Source organism: Dromiciops gliroides, chromosome 2, assembly GCF_019393635.1.
Source record: "Dromiciops gliroides isolate mDroGli1 chromosome 2, mDroGli1.pri, whole genome shotgun sequence".
NCBI lineage: Eukaryota > Metazoa > Chordata > Mammalia > Microbiotheria > Microbiotheriidae > Dromiciops > Dromiciops gliroides.
This window is the reverse complement of record NC_057862.1, coordinates 648,639,366-648,651,693: the sequence shown is the minus strand read 5'-3', so window position 1 is coordinate 648,651,693 and position 12,328 is coordinate 648,639,366. Positions and strand designations below refer to the sequence as shown.

The following is a 12,328-nucleotide window of genomic DNA, read 5'->3' as shown; positions in this document are numbered from 1 at the left end:
AGATCTGGCTGCCAGCAGTTTGCTCACAAAGAGAACTCCTGCAAACTGTGAACGCTTTACCTTTCAACTGCAATCTATTTGAATTGCTAACAGCCTCCGCAGGCTCCCCTTCCCCCACTGGCTTCCCCAAAGGTGCTCACAGATTCGCTGCTGCTCTTCTCTCTCTACCCAACTTTGGAGGGTAGACCTGGACCCCAACCCTGCTCATATTGACTTGATTTATCCATCAGGGAGAAGAAAATGGGAGCAAAATGTCACTTGGATCAAACTCTCTTCCTATCCTCTCCTGCTATATCACCCATCTCACCCGCCTTCCCCCTTCTATCCCCTGTGAGATTTTGGCAGGACCAGCTGTCAGATGGTGGGCCCTCAGTCAATGCTACCAGCTAGCCACGGTCATAGCAGTAACAGCAGCTATATCAGTGATGGCTGCAGCCGCCGCCTGGAAAATCTGTGAAATTAGCAGTCCCCATGGCCATAGTGGACCCCTCCATCCAGCTGAAAGCATCTTAATAAGACCTCTCTGGATTTCAGAGGCCCAGTATTTGGTCAGTCACTGTCTCCTGAGCCTGGGACTATGGAATATACAAGAGAAAGCAAAGGCATGCATGCCTTCTGCAAGTTTACCGACTCACTGAGGAGATGAGGGAACAAGGGCTGGACTTGCAGACAATGGCCAAGTCACCTAATCTCTCTAAACTTGTTTCCTTATTTAAAATAAGGATCTTGATGCCAGTTACTATTATGATGGATCCTGTGAGATAATAGATGGGTATGAACCTTAGCACTAGATAGAAATGTCAGTTGTTCTAAATATAAGCGTTCTTCTAAAACTAAATAAGAGAATGAGAGAACAATTAAGAGATATACCGTCTGGTACTGAGACACTTCACGATGTGGGTACGTGGGAGGAGTGAAAACAGCACTTGATTTGGAGTCAGAAGACATGAATTTGAATCCTGACCCAGATTCTCACTCCCCGCTCTGCAGCACCGGGCAAGTCCCTTCCCCCTTTCTTTTCCCAGATCTAGAGCTCTAAGATCCCCTCCTTTTCTGTAACCGATGATTCTTCCACATTGCTGTTAGATCCTAAGTAATTCTCATCCTTGCCTGTCAGTATATTCCCCCATAGTCACCAAATACAATAGCAATAGTTGAAAGAGAGAGGGAGGGAGGGAGAGAGAGAGAGAGAGAGAGAGAGAGAGAGAGAGAGAGAGAGAGAGAGAGAGAGAGAGAGAGAGAGAGAAACACTTGTCTTGGTCTGGAATAAGGAAGACTTCCCAACAGTTAGAATTTGTTAGTCCTGAAATGGCAAACCACTCCAGTATCTTTGCCAAGAAAACCCCAAAGGGGGTCACAAAGAGTCGGACACAGACTGAAAAACAAAGCAACAAGAAGGATGGAAGAAAAGGAACCTTGGCAACGACTTTTCCTTCTCCCTGATCTATTTTCAGTCAGCCCATTCTGACTCTGAAATTTCTTTTATATTCTCTCTATCCTTTCTGCTCCCATTGTAGATGCTCTTGTTCAGGTGCTATCAATTCTTACTTGGACAATATTGATAGCTTCCTGTGTCATGTTCCTAGCTCCAGCCTAATTATTCCTACAGCCTCTTGCTGGAGTCATCTTTCTGATACATAGGTCTGACCTGTAGTAGAAATGATTTAGCAGCTAACTTTTCCTGGCATTCAAGGCCCACCACAGTCTAAACTCCAATCTGCCTTAAGAGTGTTATCTTGACCCATAGTTCTTCCACATACTTAAGTTCAAACCAATGTGGAATATTTATTGCCTCCCCTCCCCCCAGCCTACACCCCTTCTCATTCTCCTTCCTTTTTACCTTTATTCATACCATTCCCATTCCCATGATGGATTCTCCACCTTGAGTTTCTAATCATTAAAATCCCTCCTTTCTTTCAAGACCCAACTCTGGTGCCATTTTGTCCATGAAGCCTTTGCTGAACCTCCTAGACCTCAAGTTCTCACACCATTTTGTCTGGATCTCTCCTTTGCATTTAATACATTCTATCTTGTATCACATTGATTTGTGGGTTTGTTCTATCTATACTTCTAGCTCATGAGCTCCTTGAGGGCAGGGGCTATGTCTTCTTTCATTTTGGTATCACCAGCATTTAGTATAGTGTTAATTCTTTACAGTGTCTTCAATCAATCACAACAAATGCTTACTGCGTACCAGGAACAGCTCGTTAGTACCTTCATGATACAAATTTGTTGAGTTGAAGTTAACTGAATTTTAAGGAAGTGGGTGGGAAAAGATTACCATGAATTTAGGCAAGGAGTTAGGAATGAACTCCACAGGGGAAGTAAGTGAGGCTGAGTGATTAGGTCAGATTTCAGGAGTTGACCCTTTGGCTCATGCATTGGGCAGCCAGAGGGTGGAAGGTCTTGAACATCAGGTCAAGGATCCTAGATTTAGAACTGGAAGAATTTTAGAGGTTATTGAGCCTGTCACGGGGAAAATGGGGGTGGGGTGGGTCTTTAGGTATTCCTCTTGAAAGAATTACACCCAAATCCAACTAGAATAAAATAATCTTTTATTTAGGCACTAGAGAAAATGACTAAGAGAGAAGTCAAAGGCTTCTTAAGGGGAAGATGGTCCAGAGACACTATTCTCTGAGATACCTATCTCCTCAAACAGGAGAAAGGCAAAAGCTTTTATAGATGGTAGATGGGGTGATCATCACCTGACAATGAAAAGTTCCCTTTGGGGGTGGGGGAAAGCTTGAATGAGAGGGTGGTTGGACTTCTGGAGTTATGACTGTCCCTGGTCCAGATCAGGCAGCAGCCACGCCTAATGGGCTTATTTCCCTTCTCAAGGTGTGTCTGTCCTTTAGTTTAGCTGGTCATTTTAAACTTTAATAATCCCAAATTCTTTGATATGTCCCAACCCTGTAACAAGCCCAACCTCCTCATTTTATGGATGAGAAAACTAATCCTATAGGCAATCAAGAGGGAGCACTTTAGAGAAGAAGGATTGGAATGAAATTAACACTTAGGAACATTGGCCTGGCAATGGATACAAGACAGTGGAGAGAACTCTGGACTCGAGGCTGAAGTCACAAGTTAAAGTCCCTGCTATGCCATTAACAAGCTATGTGACCTTGATAAGCTTATCTCTTAAATTAGGGGTATAGAGCAAATGATTTCTATATTAAAAGATTTTCTAATGATATTAAATGTATTAAATGATTTCAAATAATATTAAAATACATTGCAAATGATCTGTAGACTAAATGAAAACAAGGATGGTTGGGAGGCTCTTTTTAATAAAAATGAGGTAATCAGAGTTCAGCACTCAGCAGGTGCTTAATAAATGTCTGATGTTTTGGGTGATGGTTGAAGGGAGAGATGAAGAGGAAAAGGCAAATCTAGGAGGTAGGACTTGAAAGATGGTGTCTACTGACCAAGCAATCAAGTCTGCTACACATTTGTTAAACCCTTTATATGCAAAGCACAGTGCTAGGGAAAGAGGAAATAAAAAGCAATAAAAAACAATCCCTGTTTTTCAGGCACTAACTTTCTACTTGAGGAACATAACAAGCAAAAAGACAAATGCACACATAATGATTTGAGGCAGGAAGAGAGGATTAACAAGGAGGCAGCATCATAGGGCACTGAGGAAAAAATGCTGGAGGTTTGGGTTCAAGTCCTGACTATGTCACTTACTATTCTTTTCTGGACTTCAGTTTCCTCAGCTGAAAAATAGGAGATGGTTGGACTAGATGATTTTTACGGTAACCTCTAACTCTGTGATCTTACCAACTAAGGGAATCACATACCAGATATTGCTAGATCATTAACACTCCTGTGTTTTTCTTATATGTGCCCATTCATGCACACACACTTTGGGGCTGCTGGACAGCCAAGCATGGATGGGCACATATAAGATGAATGTTGTTCTGCAGAAAGCTATAGAAAAGCAGAGTAGGAAGGGGTCTTTGAGAAATGGTTCCCAAATGGAGCCCTTATTCCCTACTGTTTATGGAATGGCTTCAACTTCTTGATGGCTTCTAAGGTCCCTTTCTTCTCTAGATCTATGACCCTATGATCAGGATTTTGGGGTGACAGGATCCTGTGGTTCTGAGCTGGAAGATATCCTGGTTTAAGGGTGAAAAGTCTTTCCTTTTGCTAATACAGTAGTACTTTTGGAATCTCTTGCATGATGTTAAGGACTAGGGTGGAAGACATCATGAAACATATTAACAGCTGTCACTTAAATGATAGGTATCATCAAAACCCATTAGTCCGGGTGGCTAGGTGGTGCAGTGGATAAAGTACCAGCCCTGGAGTCAGGAGGACCTGAGTTCAAATCCGGCCTCGGACACTTGACACTTACTAGCTGTGTGACCCTGAGCAAGTCCCTTAACCCTCATTGCCCTGTAAAAAAACCCCAAAACCAAAACCAAAACCATTAGTCCATAGTTCCTGACTCCAAGAAGGAGGTTACAGAATAAAGGTGGATTACCTAGAAGAGAGAGAGAAGGCAGTAGCAAAGAGAAGCAAGCACAAATTCAAGCTCTATGAGAGTAGACATGAAGGGGCATCTAATACCAATGTAACCAGTGGCCAAGGTTCCCTTAGGGTCTAGACTTTTATGGATAAGGTCATATTTCAGGACCTGTTCTTAAAAGATCAGTATCTCTCTTTAGCTCCTATAGCCCACACAGCTCTTCTCTAGGAAATTTCCAAATATCATGCCTAGCTTTCCACAAATGTAGATAGCAAAGCCCCAGGGTACTATTTAAGCATCCATGGTAACTGGTGCTTATCAGATATAGGACAGCCTTTATTTCACTCTACGAGAAATTCAGAAGGCACAAGGGACTCCCAGGAGTCCATTATGAACTACTAATTATAGTTCGTAAGCTCTCCTGAGAAGAGAACTAAACTTGGGGTTAGCAAAAAGGCACAACCATGGAATTGTAGGGAAGACACTCTCTCCCACTAGCTCTTACACAGTTCTCTTTACCTTTAAAACATTAAAAAAAAATTGGTTTTTTGTGAAGCAATTGAGGTTAAGTGACTTGCCCAGGGTCACACAGGTAGTGAGTGTCAAGTGTCTGAGGTCACATTTGAACTCAGGTCCTCCTGAATCCAGGGCTGGTGCTTTATCTACTGCGCCACCCAGCTGCCCACACAGTTCTCTTTAGAACTCATGGTGCTATGGTGTGGTGTGAGCTCCTTCCAGAAGGCATACACACTTTGGGGCTGCTGGACACCCAAGTATGGCTTTTTTGAATAATTCACTGTAATGGAGTGGAGGTTGGGGGGCCAGGATAGTGACAACCTCTTGTTTTCTCACTATTCTGTGCCATGCCTTTAGTCCCTTTCTACTCTAGCCTCATGGATGGCTCACTTCTCTGATATGAGTATATCATCACAAGAATCCTAGCCAACCAAATATTTGGTGGCCATCTGCTGCCAGAGAAACTAAAACCCTAGGAGGTACCAAGGGGCAACTCCAAACCAGTCAATTCTTCTAGGGGCACCATTAGTCCTTGAGGCCTCATCAGAAGTTGTCTTTATCCTTTCACAAGGTTCAATGGACATGCCCATTCTCTGTTGGGAGAGGTGCTTTCAAAAATCCCAGACAAAGGGTTACCACCCTCTAAGGCTATTGAGTTGATTTGGCAACTCCCCGATCAATCTCCCTTATGGTAAGATAGAATACAAGCTGGAAATGGAGGAGTGCAAGCCTTGGAAGGGGCACTAGAGGTTATCTGGTTTTACAGAGGAGGAAGCTGGGGAGCTAAGGTTGCTTGTCTCCACCAGGCAGAGGAGTAAAGGGCAGAGGGAGCAATCAAATCGAATCACCCTGAATTTTGTTCTCTGTCACATTTCCCAACGTTCAGAGCTGTCTAAAAGTGGAACAGGCTGCCTCAGGGGGAAGTGGGTTCCCCCTCATTGGAGATCTTCGGGCAAAGATTGGATGACCACTTGTTGGCGATGCCAACCCCCCCCATCTCTGAGATTCTGTGATTCCGTGACCACAAACCCAATATTCCTTCTCCCGAATCATGGCCGATGGTACCCCGGCAGCACGGACGGTTCAGATCTCTGCACCGGTGACCTCGTTTTAGAGAAGAAGTTGTTATTCTAGGGGGCTGGTGCTGCAATATCACCAAGGAGAAGCAGGCGGCACGATTCCCCAGGGCTGGCAGTGCTGCAGATATGGGGGAAAGGTGGTACAAGCAAACTTCCCTTCCCAGAAGGTGTAAACAAACAAATAGCAAACCCCTCGGAGGAGAGAGGAAACAGGAGTGGTGGGGGAGCTGGGTGCTAATTACGCGAGGTGTCCCAGTTGGGCAGCCCCCCCACCCCCCACCTCATGGCAACAGCAGCGGGTTCCCTCAGCCTCCTGTTTGGGAACACCTTCCTCTGCTGAGCAGGGAGAGGCAAGCCTAATAGGGCGAAATTGTTTGAGTACCAGAACATGTCTCCCAGCAGATGAGCTCCGACTTGGCACGGGCCCCTGCTTTCGAGACTCCGGCTCTGCTTCCACACACATGGCACGTCGTCGGGGCGCATCTGCCAGCTTTGCAAAGCAGCTGCCAGAGGGTGGGCTTCCTGCCCCTCCTCCTCCCCCAGCGCCAGTTGGGATGCCAAGCACTGCTACTTTGTCAACTACCTGTGGCTACGGACGCCTTTCCTCGCAGCTGGAAATTTGATTTGTTTCCAAATATTACAGACGATGGAAAAGCCTGCCTTCCCGCTTCTTCTTCCTTCTACTTCTCCTCTTCCTCTTCCTCCTCTTCCTCCTCCTCCTCCTCCTGCTCCTTCTCCATTCTCCTCTCTCCGCCATCCCTACCCCCTCCGCCTTGCCCACAGAGCCCATGCGCTCTGAATCCCTTAGCACCGCCATCTGCGCCTCCTGAGGATTGACGCCTTCCCATTTCTCATGCCAAATTGTCGCCCGCTTGGCTTCACCGGCTTGGCTTCGGTAGACAGCAGCAGCTCCTAGCCAGTGCTGTGGGCGGGGACGCCGGGTGGCCCGGGTCCTGTCTGTTGCATGGCTCGGGGCTGCTCTACACCTCAGTCTCTCCCTCTATTTGAATGAGCCAGATGGTGCTTGTTGGCAGAAGCAACCTCTGAAGCCCTCTGAGATACTCTGAGCCTGGGCATGAAGCCTTGGCACACATGGGTTATAGCTGTCAGCCCTCCTAGAGGGAAAGCTCTCCAAGGTGTAGTGACAGGGACAGCGGTGACACCTTTGCCATATCGCTGAGCCAAGGGAAGCGTAGAATCAAGGCAGCCATAGAAAGACATTTCCCTCTCTTACCCATAAATAGGAAAAGATTTTTTAAAAATCCTTTCAAATAACCTGAGAGACAGACAAGAGCTTGGGGACCAATGATTCCAGCCCTCTCCTTTTATACATAAGGAAAAGGGGGTGGGCAAAGAGTTTAAGCAGTCTGCCCAAGGCAAAGTTAATTATTGTCAGGTCTGGGACTTGAACTCAGTCTTGTTGTTCAGTTATGCCAGACCCTTCCTGACCCCATTTGGGATTTTCTTGGCTGTTTCCTTCTCCAGCTCATATGACAGATGAGGAAACTGAGGCAAACAAGATTAAATGTCTTGCCCAGGGTCACCCAGACTAGTAAGTGTTTGAGGCCAGATTTGAACTCAGTTCTTCCTGACTCCAGGCCCAGTGTTCTATCCATGGTGGCACCTAGCTGCCCCCTTTCTGAAGGCTCTATTGTGCTGAGACTTCTCCATTTCTAGTGCTGGGTATATACAAAGAGGAAACAATCCTCACCCTCAGAGTGTTTACGTTCTATAGGAGAGAAACAAAATATGTGCAAAAAAGCAGGTATAAACTTATCTAGCTGGAGAGATCACAAAGAGCCTTTTGTAGGGGGTGGCACTTGAACTGAGCCTGGAAGGCATCAAGAGATGGAGGCAGGGCTATGCTGGAGCCAGCTCACCACGGCTCAGCAGAACTGATCTTCAGCAGGAGGGTTTGTTTGTTGGAAATCAGCAAATGCTTCAAATTGGAACTTGATTTAGAATTGTGTTGACTGTATAGACAGAAAGTGATGGTGAACATAATAATGAAGAGTAAACATAAAAGTGTGTCGTGAATATATCCCCCCCTCCCCAAGAGAACATTCACCAGCTCAATCATGGATGGAGGTGAAGAAGGAGAACCCGCTTGGGTAGAGGAGAGGTTTTACAAAATCATGGAGGCAGAGGAGACAACTCCATGTCCAGAAGCATCAAGGAGACTCATTTGGGCAGAATATGGAGTTCATGGCAGAGTCATAGCAAATAACTGGTGACTCTTGGATGGTTTCTCCCTCTGACAAGAAGGCATTAAGCTCCCTGTGTGTGGATGGAGTAATACATTCAATTTAGTGATTCAAAGGTTTAGCTCTGTGTGTGTGTGTGTGTGTGTGTGTGTGTGTGTGTGTGTGTATGACCTTGAGCACCTCACTAAGTTCTCTGTAGCTCTGTAACCCATGATCCTACAAACTCTGCCATTGTTGGAACATAGGTCTCTTAATATAGCACAGTAAAGGTGCCTGGAGTTTTTATTTCAGGCCTGTGGACTCAATAGCAGGGAGACTTCTAGAAACATCTTCACCATTCACTGATTTACTCATTGCTCAAACACATGCCATTTAAGCCAGCCCTTATGCACACACGCTTGCACACTCATGCACAAACACAGACTACCTCACCCTCCACCCCGACACGTGTGCAGCACAAAAGGCAAAATTAGCTTGGAGGCACCAGAGGGGAACAATAGCGTGGATTGGCAATAATGCATTTGTCAGCTGGGAGACATAACATTTCAATCAAAAGTCACTGGTGTCAGTGGGAGATGCCAAACCTTGGAATTCCTCTTCCGCACTGCTTGTTGCTGCATATTAATGAGCCTGGGCTCAATCTTTTTCAGAGTCCTAATATAGGCACTGATGAGAGACTTGTCATGGGGAGGAAGAATGTGCTCAGGAACTTTCCTCTCTGTCTGCTGTTGGCCACAGTGGATTCAATGTCATCATTTCAAAAGACTATGGGTTGTTGTTCTCTTTATTGACCAGTAGGATTGTGGGTGTTTATGCAACTGATCTCTTAAGAGGTCCCCAGGGCATTTTGAGGGCGAGATCAATTTACTTGGTTTAAGATCTGGATCCTAGATCTGAAATCAAGTGCCATTTAAGCCATTCCCCTGCTGTCCAACAGGAAGAAGCTGTCAAAGACTTCTAGGATTTGGAATCAAATTCTAGAACCTGGGTTCACATTCCACATTCTGCCACTTATAGCTTCTATGAGCTTAGGCAAATCACTGCCCTTCTCTGACCTTCCTGTTTCTTCCTCTGTAAAATGAAAGTGTTGACTTAGATGACTTCCAAGGTCCCTTCCAGCTGTAGATGTATAGCCTGGATTTGACTCCCACTTTTAATCTGCCCTGGGTTTTCTCCTTTGTAAAAATGTGGGTGTTGAATGATTCCTAAGGTCCCCTTGCAGCTCTGAATCCTATATTGTAGAAAAGATGACAGAGCCTTAGTCAATTGTTGTTGTTTAGTTGTGTCTTACTCTTTATGACTCCATTTGGGGTTTTCTTGGCAAAGATGCTGGAGTAGTTTGCCATTTCCTTCTCCAGTTCATTTTTTCAAAGAAGGAAACTGAGGCAAACAGGATTAAGTGACTTGCCCAGGGTCACACAGCTAGTAAGTGTCTGAGGCCAGATTTGAAGTCAAGGTCTTCCTGACTCCAGGTCCAGTGTTCTATCTACCCTCTAAGTCAATAGATATTTATTAAATGCCTTTTCTATGGTGCTGCACTGTAGGAGATACAAGGAAATATTAGATCCAGTTCCTGCTCTCAAGAAGAGTCCAGTTGGGGAGAGAAGAATAAAACAATATGGATGGTATACCCTCGCCTAGCATAGCCTAGCGTAGCTAGCATAGCCTAGTCTTGTAGAAAGAAGCCTGAATTGGGAAGTCAGAGGAAGTCAGAAAACCGAGGCTGAAGTCCCAGCATTACCACTTACTCTGTGTAAATGATGGCTCTGGCCAAATGAAGATTTTGGACTAGAGGACTTCCAGAGAACTTTCCAGTCTTATGGAACTGGACAAACATTTTAGGTACAGACAGACATTCCAGGATTCTGTGGCAAGAGACAGGAAGAATGAAGGGCCACGGAGTTCAGAAAAAAAGAGACCACCATGAAAGGTCATGCTATGTGTTATGGAAGATGGGGGACTTGAGCAACCATCATAGGATTTAGACTTGGGACAGAGCCCTTAGGTGACAGACAGCCAGATGAAGCCTATGGGCCTTCTCGGAATTGGGTTTTTTTAATGCAAAGTCTAGAGTGCATAGGAACAGAAAAGAAACCAGTGAAACTGAAATACAGTTGGTTGGGGAAGGGTGGGCACTGTTGGGCCATTCTTGAAGGAAAGCTAGGGGCCAGGAATGTATGGAGGCTAATCTGGTGGACTGTGAAGAGACAGTGTGGAGGAGAGTACATGCTGAGAGGCATTTAAAATTTAGCATTTCAGAGGGTTTGGGTTTTTTTGTGTGTGTGTGAGGTAGTGAAGAAAGCAAGCATTTATTAAGTACCTACTATGTGCCAAGTACTTTGCAAATAACTCATTTTTTATCCTCACAACAAGCCTGGGAGGTAGGCGCTATTGTTATCCCCATTTTACAGATGAGGAAACTGAGGCAGAGATTAAGTGATAACCCAGGGTCACACTTGGATCATCCTGACTCCAGGCTCAGAGTCTATCCACTGTGCCACCTAGCTGTCACTGAGAAAGGAGCAGCTAATCTCTGCTAAGGTAGCTCAGTTTATCATAGGAGCACACCAGGTCAAAAATCATAAACAGGGAGCCAGAAGAAGCCTTAGATGTCACCTTATCCAGAGGTTTTTATCCTTTGTGGTATCATGGACCCCTTTGGCAGCAGGGGCAGCTAGGTGGAGCCATAGAGCATAGAACACCCAGACTGGAGTCAGGAAGATCTGGGTTCAGATCTGCCCTGGGTTACCCTGGACAAGTCACTTGACCCTGTTTGCCTCAGTTTCCTCATCTGTAAAATAAGCTGGAGAAGGAAATGGAATCTTTGCCAAGAAAACCCCAAAAAGGTCCCAAAGAGTCTGGGGGCAGCTAGATGGATAGAGAACTGGGCTTGGAATCATTTAAACTCATCTCCACACATTAAAATCCAGCCTCAGACACTTACTATCTGTGTGACCCTAGGCAAGTCATTTAACCCTATTTTGTTTCATTTTTCTCAGCTATAAGGAAATGGAGAACCACTCCTCTGCCAAGAGCTGACACAATGGAACAACCACAACCCCTCTGTCAGGCTGGGGTAAACCATGGGCTCCTTCTTAGAGCAATGTTTTTAAACAACTGAGGAAAATGCTAAACTATAGCTAGAGGTTAGTAAAAATAAAGATACATTTTTTCCCATCCAAGTTAACAGACCTTCTCAACTCTATCCATGGATCTCAAGTTAAGAACGTTACGTCAGACAAATTTTGAAACCCAGAGATATTAGATAGCTGGTCCAAGGTCACATAGCTAGAGAATGGCAGAGTCAAAAGAAATTTGGGGAAGGTGTCAGGTCAATGTGGGTTAAGTGACTTGCCCATGGTCATACAGCTAGTAAAAATGTCAAGTGTCTGTGGCTGGATTTGAACTCAGACCCTCCTGACTCCAGGGCTAATGTTCTATCCACTGCATCACCTAGCTGCCCCCAGTGTGAAAATTAGAACCCAGGTCTATATTCCAATCTTATCAACAAAGTGCTTAGGAGCTTAGGGCAAAGAATATAGAGAGATCTCACCTGCCCATGTCCACTACCAGGAAAAGAAGTCAAATTACTGATAGTTTTAAAAAACAATGTCTTTATATGTATTATTTAATTTTATTTTCACTGTCAATCATGCAAGGTTGGTGGGGAAGATATTCCTATTTCCCTTGGACAAATGAAGAACCTAAGGTCCAGTGACTTGCCCTAGGTCACACAGCTAGTCATTGTCTGAGGCTGGATTTGAATTCAGGTCTTCTGGACCCCAAGTCCAGGTCTATGCACTTCACCATCTGGCTGCCTTCAATCTTTTTGCCCTTTGAGCCAGGATAGGGATGGGGGTAGGAATGTTACCTGGTTAGAATACTTGGCTTCCTTGTTCCTCTTCACATCTCCTCAGGGTCTTGGTACTTCAAGCCTGGTTCATTGTTGTCTCTTGACCCTTTAATTATTTAAGGAGACAGTCATTCTTAAACTCCTTAGCAATAAGCCTTGACATCCATTTTTCTGGATTGCTGGAAAAAAAAAAAGAAACTGAATA

At 45.0% G+C, this 12,328-nt stretch overlaps 1 protein-coding gene across 1 annotated transcript in view; it reads right to left on the bottom strand.

The window, feature by feature from the left end:
• ACSF3 (acyl-CoA synthetase family member 3) overlaps positions 1-12,328 on the bottom strand; it is a 268,701-nt gene that overhangs the window by 253,301 nt on the left and 3,072 nt on the right. Inside the window, 1 exon segment of the mRNA XM_043981199.1 lies at positions 6,830-6,978. Within this exon segment, the coding sequence (XP_043837134.1) occupies positions 6,830-6,978 (149 nt within the window).